This window comes from Rhincodon typus, chromosome 7 (assembly GCF_021869965.1).
Source record: "Rhincodon typus isolate 14 chromosome 7, sRhiTyp1.1, whole genome shotgun sequence".
Lineage (NCBI taxonomy): Eukaryota > Metazoa > Chordata > Chondrichthyes > Orectolobiformes > Rhincodontidae > Rhincodon > Rhincodon typus.
The window spans coordinates 65,524,349-65,532,223 of NC_063338.1; the positions used below are offsets into that span (position 1 = coordinate 65,524,349).

General features: G+C 36.2%; 1 protein-coding gene across 1 annotated transcript in view; it reads right to left on the reverse strand.

Moving 5' to 3' along the window:
• Window positions 1-531: 531 nt before the first annotated feature.
• Window positions 532-7,875, reverse strand: part of LOC125483491 (solute carrier family 35 member F5-like) — a 77,206-nt gene continuing 69,862 nt past the window's right edge. Inside the window, exons 4-7 of the mRNA XM_048598818.1 lie at window positions 4,309-4,443; window positions 3,783-3,845; window positions 2,935-3,007; window positions 532-769 (exon numbers count right to left, since the gene is read on the reverse strand). Coding sequence (XP_048454775.1) covers window positions 549-769; window positions 2,935-3,007; window positions 3,783-3,845; window positions 4,309-4,443 — 492 coding nt within the window. The 3' untranslated portion in view covers window positions 532-548. The remainder of the gene's footprint in view (window positions 770-2,934; window positions 3,008-3,782; window positions 3,846-4,308; window positions 4,444-7,875) is intronic.

Sequence of the window (7,875 nt, forward strand, 5' to 3'; positions counted from 1 at the left end):
AGCTGTACTTTATCAGATGCCTTCTTAAAGTTCAGATATACTACATCTAAAAGAGCCCCATTATCCATTTTGGTTGTTACATCTTTGAACAACCGTAGCAAATTAGTCCAACATGATTTACCTTCATAAAACCATGCTGACTCTGCTGGATTGCAGCTTGACTTTCCAAATGTCCCAATACAACTTCAATAATTAGGGATTCCAACAATTTCCCAACAACAGAAGTTGAACTAACTGGTATAGAGTTTCCTACTTTCTGTTCCCTCTTTTTGAATAAGGGCATTACATTAGCATTTTTCCAAACCACCAGAATCTTTCCAGAATCCAGAGAATTTTGCATCCATCATCACTGCTGCCACTTCCTTTAAAACACCAGGATGTAGGCCATCAGGCCCTGGGACTTATCTGCCTTTAATCCCAATAGTTTGCTTAGTATCTTTTCCCTAGTGATAGCAATTGCTTTTTTTTAAAAAACGTCCTCCTTTTCTATAATCGCTGCAAAACCTGTTACTATTGGGATGGAAAAACAATGGTTTACCCTTCAATTTTTAATGTAGTGCATTATAACAAGTACTAACCACAAAGCAGAAGAAAAAGCTGATTTTTGCTACTTGTGATACTGTTAATTTGCCAACAGATTTGAGCACTGCTTCATGGTCCTTTGCTGCTGGATAGGACATCCGAGAGAGTTTTGCTTCAAATGCATGATGAGCAGGAAGTTGCCGTACCTCCATTATGTTACTGAATCTAACGCGTGTTTTTTTTAAAGCTAAAAAGAAGGGTAATTTTAAATAAAATCTTTAGACAAACAAAGTTACATCAGCCTAAACAGGAGGTTGCAAAACATTTTGGGTAAACATGGTCAGAAAGGTCATACACAATCAAAATTATTACAGTTCTGCAATGATTATATTAGTATTGCTAGCTTGCCATTGATGATCAAAGCAGGTAGAAATAGTCTGTTGATCCTGTGTTGCTATGATGTTAAGAACCTTTCTTTTTTAGGCAAGGTAATTATTAATTACTGCCTTACTATGTATCTTGTGACAAGTATGTTAAAATAAAACAACAGTTCCTACTTAAAAATAATCTAATTTCAAGTAACAACAGTGATTAAGTTAGCTACAAATTCACTTAGCATTTAGAACAGACATTGAACTGATACAACAACTATGGACAGATAAACATTGGCTTCTCAATGCAAAATGCATTAAGTTGTTTAGGGTACCTCTAAAAATGTCATGATGACATAATGTTTACTTGAAAGAAAGCAGAAACACCGAAGTATGTTCAAAACATTAATCACCATCTGATTAAAGACCTGAAGATCTATTTCTTTTTGCCAGATGGAGATTATGTAGGTGTTACTGCTCCACTAAAAGGCACCTTTTTATATTGAGATTATGTATACTTATTATGATGAAAATTGCCACAAAACATGAAAAGTCAGAATAATAAAGATCTTCAAGGAGGTGAATTAACTCATTGAGTCCACATCTGTCGCTGTCTGACAGCCCTATGTTGTCTAAACACAAAGGTTATCATCACAGATCCTTTAGCCAAGTTAAAACAAAACTCATACTGCACAAATTTTTGAAAATCATTTGTCAAAAGATGTAGTGTATTTTAGACAGAACACTCAAGTCTAATTGGTCCAAGGGCACACAACATAGACTGTTTCTAACATATTAGCAATTTCAAGAGGCTCCATGAGGAAAATAAAGATTTTCCTATTATAACAATTTAATTTTTAGATAATATTATTGTTATCCAGATGTGAATAAATTGCAATGCCAAAATATTTAGTCTACCTGTTGGTAACATGCAACTCTGTAACTTAATTCCATGAAGTAACCAAGTCAGCAAATAGGTCAAGGTTACGGGAGCTCTTGGTTAATATTGCAAATGTATTTTAAAAATTGTGGCAGGCTCTTAGATCTCAACTGAAAACAACAAATGCTGGAGATCACAGCAGGTCAGACATGGAGAGAAAGCAAGCTAACATTTCGAGTCTAGATGGCTCTGATGAACAGTCATCTAAACTTGAAACATTAGCTTGCTCTCTCTCCACTCATGCTATCTGACCCGCTGTGATCGCCAGCATTTGTTGTTTTCGGTACAGATTCCAGCATCTGCAGTAATTTGCTCTTAGACCTCAATATTTAGATAATCAAGAAGCATGGACATTGTACAAAACAGATAGCTCAGCAAAGCAATGCCCTTCTGGATTTTTGTTCTGCTTAGAGCAATAAGGAGAACACTAAACCAAAATGCTACCATCTCAGCAGCTCAAGACTGATTGTGGTTTTATCAATATCTTTTTGGCAAAACCATCTCTGGAAGCATTGATGGAGATTTTGTTGTTGCTGAGAGTTTGTGCAAAAGTACAATTTAAGAATAATTCTTAACATCCAATCATCTGAAGATTATACAAGAGTAAGTTAATTCATTGGGTACAGACATAACACCTTTAAAGTCATAAAATGTTCAAAGACATTTCAAAGAAGGGAAATCTAACAAAAACTGACACTTAATTAAACATGGAGATATTAAAATTGGTGACTAAAAACTTAGTGAAATGAAACATTTTAATGAGGACCACACAAAGGCTCAGGGAAACAATTTCAGATATTGTGTCCAAATGGTTGAAGATAAAACCAGATGGGTATGTGCAAGAAGCTAGAGTTAGAGAAACTGAATTTCTGAAGGTTTGCAGGCTAATAAAGTGCTATAGAAATAGGGAGGGCAAAACAATGGATGGAGTCAAAGAGGAAGATGAGAATTTTCAAACTGGTTGACTGTGATTTAATGTATGTCAGAGTGTATTGGAATCTTGAGTAAATGGGACTGGGAAAAACCTTCAACAAGATAATCTAGTCCTTATATTGGCCTGAATTTCACAATGTAAATTAGGTACTTCAAGTTCAAACCTACCTGTGTTGTTGTCATTACTATTTTTTTCATTGGCTGAATCATGAAATTTTACTGGGATATACAGTGGTTCACTCTGTAAAATACATTAGAAGTTCATTTCTAGTGACAAGATAAACAACATAACAGTAAATAACAATAATAGTTTTACAAATGGATCTGCAAACATTATTTTAAAGCAAAATAATGCAGATGAAATAAAAGCAGAAATGCTATAATACCCATCACATTTGGCATAATCTTTTGATAGTGGCTAGAGTAAGGTTCAATGGCTTTTCATAAAATTAATTAGATTATTCTTTCTTCAGCAATGAGTTTTAAAGAAAATATTGTTGCACAGTTTCTCATTTCTTTTTCATATTAAGAATTAGGGGTAGAGTTTTTATTTTGTGTGTCATCAGCAGTCTGGGTAAAAATTCTACTGGATCTAGGAAATGAACATGCAGTTCACGTACTGGCTCAAAATCCCGTGCTTAACCACACAGGCAAAAATCTTCCAGAAACTAGTGCAATTAGGTAATGTAATAGGATGTAATATTGTTTTTCTTTCTACACTGATGAAATTAAGTGGTTCAAGGCAGCAGCTCACCACCGCATTCTGAAGGGCAATAAATGCCAGCCCATCCAGCGATGTCCACGTTCTATGAAGAAATGCTAAACAAAAATCACTGAAAATTTGACCCATTTCAGTAAGCAACTAGGCTCTAAACTGGAATACACAAAATATGTAAAGAAGTGTGTGCATATGCTCCTGCTACCAAAGAAAACTGCCAAACTCTCATCTGAACTAAACTTTTGACATATGAATTGACATTATAAATGGAAGCTTGTGTACAACACTGAATGCTTACCAAAGAATCATTTATACTAGTGTCTGTAGTACAAGTGGCAAGGTAGTTTTCAGCATCTGCAAACTTAAAATATTGAAAAATTTAATAAGGAAGCACCAGGAAACAATATTGATAAAGCACCTCTACTAATATGGATACCAGAAAATTACACTTTCTTGTATAAGCATAATTCAGATAACACATTTACTGGAAGTTACAAATTATACAAGCTTAGACATTTAAAATCAGAAATCACACGACACCAGGTTATAGCCCAACAGGTTTATTTGAAAACACAAGCTTTTGGACCCTCAGTCCTTCTTTAGGTGTTAGTGAGATGTTGGACTATAACCTGGTGTCGCGTGATTTCTGTCCTTGTCAACTCCACACCGGCACCTCCACATTATTTAGACATTCAAACAAAATAAATCTGTTGTAGAGTACACTGAAAATATATAATACCATAATGCAAGTAAATTATTATTTACAGCTCTGTATACAAAGTCAGTTGCACTTGATTTTTCCCATACTTAGGAGGACTACTTACCAATGCACCATGTCTTCCATTGGTACACTGTTCCCGCCAGGGCTTCCAAACAAGGAATCCAATGAGGTAAAGTACAAACATAGATGTTTTGGCAAACGTACTAAAGAAGGGTTTCTCATATTTTTTAAACATATACTGGAAAGAAGAAAAGAATCAAAACTTACTAACGCAGTAAGTAATGCAAGTAATGCAATAAGCAACAAAAATCATATCTTTCTTAAGCCACTATTCATAGATGCTAGCAAAGGTGTCGGATATTTATCGCGTTTCGGCTTTTACTTCATCTGCAGTAGTTTGCTTTGATATCGTGTCTGCCGACCATTTGTAAAACTATCATTATTATATACTGTCATATAATTTATCTTGTCACGAGAGATGAATTTCTCATTTATTTTGCAGAGTGAATGCACTGTATATCCCAGTAAAATTTCATGATTCAGCCAATGAAGAAAACAGTAATGACAGTAACACAGGTGGGTTTTGATTGGAGATCACTTCAACCATTTTATCTGTCACCCAAACCCTTGATTCCCATTTCTCCCAATTGCACACTATATAAAAATGCAGACTTTTTAAAGCAACAAACTACATCGTGCATATTCAATAATCTATAAACACTTTATCCCAATCCATTTCAATATCACAATACAATATTTGTAATATGTGATTGCCATAATCATATGCTGATCTGCTTATTATGGCATAGCTATAATCCTAAGCTTATAGTATCATAACTTGAATATAAAATCAGTTATCTTCCTCATACTGATTTATTAAAGCATAGATGTAATGGAAAAAATGTAATCATTGTGAAGGGAAAAATAATATTAGGACATTATAGAGCATTTCTAAAATTGTGAAAAATCTTAATAGCATGGAAAAACTTACAGCTTTTCAAAACAAGGTTGCATAAATTCAAGATGGCCACTAATAGATCAAAAATATTTCTGAAGAATTTCTGTGCATTGAGCCATTAGATCATGGAAGGCACAGCCATAAGGAATGATTGTAGAAAATGTACCTGTTCATCATTCAGGGAGCTTCAAGTCTAGCTACCCTAATCTTTCCCCTTTTTAAGGACTCTACTTTGACTGCATTGGAGTTATCTCCTCTTTAAAGACAGTTGATTATTATTTCTCCCGACATTCTTTGATGTAAGGTCCATTCTCAACACAATGAAATTGCTCCTTCCACAATTTTTTTTTAAACTCTAGAGTGCTTCTTGTCCTCCTCCCAAACTAATCTAAATTTTATAACACTAAAATCACGGTTGGAAGAGATCCCCTCCTGGTACTTCACCTAACTCATTCCGAAAACTTGTCTAGCAATGCCTCCTTCCCTGTTGTGCTGTAAATACACTAATGAAGAAAATGCTCTTCAACGCACTTTAGATTCTGATCCTTCTATGCCTCTGACAATTTTCGCCTTCCAATCAATATTAGGATCATAGCTTAGTTTAATTAAAATCAAAATGAAACAAGTATTCAAAATCATGAAACCATTTGTCCTTCAAACTAACATGGTAAAATAATATGCCAAAATTATTTGGTAATCCAGCGGCAATGCATCAGTATTTCTTAGTTACAATATTGAACTTCTGCAGGTATTTTAACAGCTTCCAGTTTCTTAGCATTAACCATATTCTTTTCAACATAGGTATTCAACTCGGTATCTCCATCCACCACTTGGGCAGTCTCAGGGCTCTCTATTTGTTCCTTGAACAGAAGTCCCACTGGTACATTTCTCATGTGGATGAAATAACTTTCACGCTGAAAAAACTCATTTAACACCCGTTACTTCATCCAAAAGAATGGTTACAGGAGCCCATGTAGGTTTTAGCTGTGGCTGCTTTTTGTGGAATATATGGATAGGTTTTTATTTCAATTCTACTAAAGTTTACTTCCTCACTTCTTTTTCTGGTACATTTGAGTGTATTGGTGCTATTTACTGCTCTTGCTGAGTTAAAACATTTCATCAACTACATTTTGGATTGCCAACTTTTTGTTCACCTACACATGGAACCATCTCTGATCCTTCCCGTGCTCAGCTTCCCTGTCTCAATTGCTTTGAATAAATCGACTGAATCCTAAAGCTGCCTTGATGACACATCCTTGCACCTTGCTTTGTAAAAAGACTCTATTCCATTATTCCAGTTTTTTTCAATATAAATGCCATTGTGCCTGATGATGCTGCATATCATGCCAGCACTTTTGACATGCTATGCTTTTTCCTCAACTGGGAACTCTTCTAACAATCCTTGACAAGACCGTATCCATTCATTTCCTGCACTTCTGCTCACCTTCCCCCTAGAAACACAGGAATGTTTCCCCTTGCCCTCACTTTGCACATTACCAGCCTCCTCATCCAAAGCATAATCTCCACTACCTCCGGCCTGGTTCCATTGCCGAACACATCTTCCCTTCACCCTAATATTCCAAAGGGACAGTTCCTTTGTGACATCTAGTCCACTCCTCTATCAGTCAATCATCTTATGACTGCACCTTCCCATCCAAATGCAGGAGACATTATACCTGCCCTTTTACACACTCCTGCCTCACTGTCTAAGACCCCAAATGCTGGTTCCAATTTCTTTCAATATTGTAAACTATCTTCATTGCTCATGAAGTGATATTCTCTTGGGTGCTTGCTTTGTAGAACACCTCCCTTCAGTTTGTCAGCATGATCCCAAGCTTGCAGTTGCTTGTCTTTTTTCAGTCTCCACTAGCTCAAAGAACGGAACCTCATTTCCCTATTAGTCGTTTTACAGCTTTCTGGACTTAAGCTTGCATTCAATAATTTCAGATCATAGCTTCTAACAACTTATTTTTTTCTTCTTTTTAGTTAACACCTACTGCTAATGATTCTTTATTTTTATACTTTTCCACTCAGACGGAGGTAAATCCATCCGACTCAGCCTTTGTTTCTTGTTACATTAGCATCAACTTCTGCCTTACATTTACATCTGTTGCCATTTGACATCACCTGTATTCCTCCGTAAAATTTCCTTTTGTGTTGAGGATTCATCTGGAGATAATTCTTACAGTTTATATTCAGAACTGTATGCATATTTCTTTATTTAATCAACCTGTTCAGACATGTTACGACACCTCCAGGCAGGTGGGTCTGGCCTAGTGACAGGGACATTATCACTAAGCCACAAGACCCTTCCAAGTTCACAGTTTCCAAAAGACAAACAGATTATTTTTATTTCTCACTCAGGGCAAAACTAGAGGGGAAAGATATAAAAGGGAGGTAAAGGGCAACTTTTTTCACATGGAGGGTGGTACGGGTATGGAATTTGCTGCCAGTGGAAGTGGTGGAGGTGGAGGCAAGGCTGGTACGATTACAACATTTAAAAGGCATCTGAATGGGTATATGAATAGGAAGGGTTTAGAGGCATCTGGGCCAAATGCTGGTAAATAGCCTAGATTTATATAGGAGATAGTAGGAACTGCAGATGCTGGAGAATCCGAGACAACAAGGTGTAGGGCTGGATGAACACATCAGGCCAAGCAGCATCATAGGAGCAGAGAGGCTGACGTTTCGGGCCGAGACCCTTCATCAGAT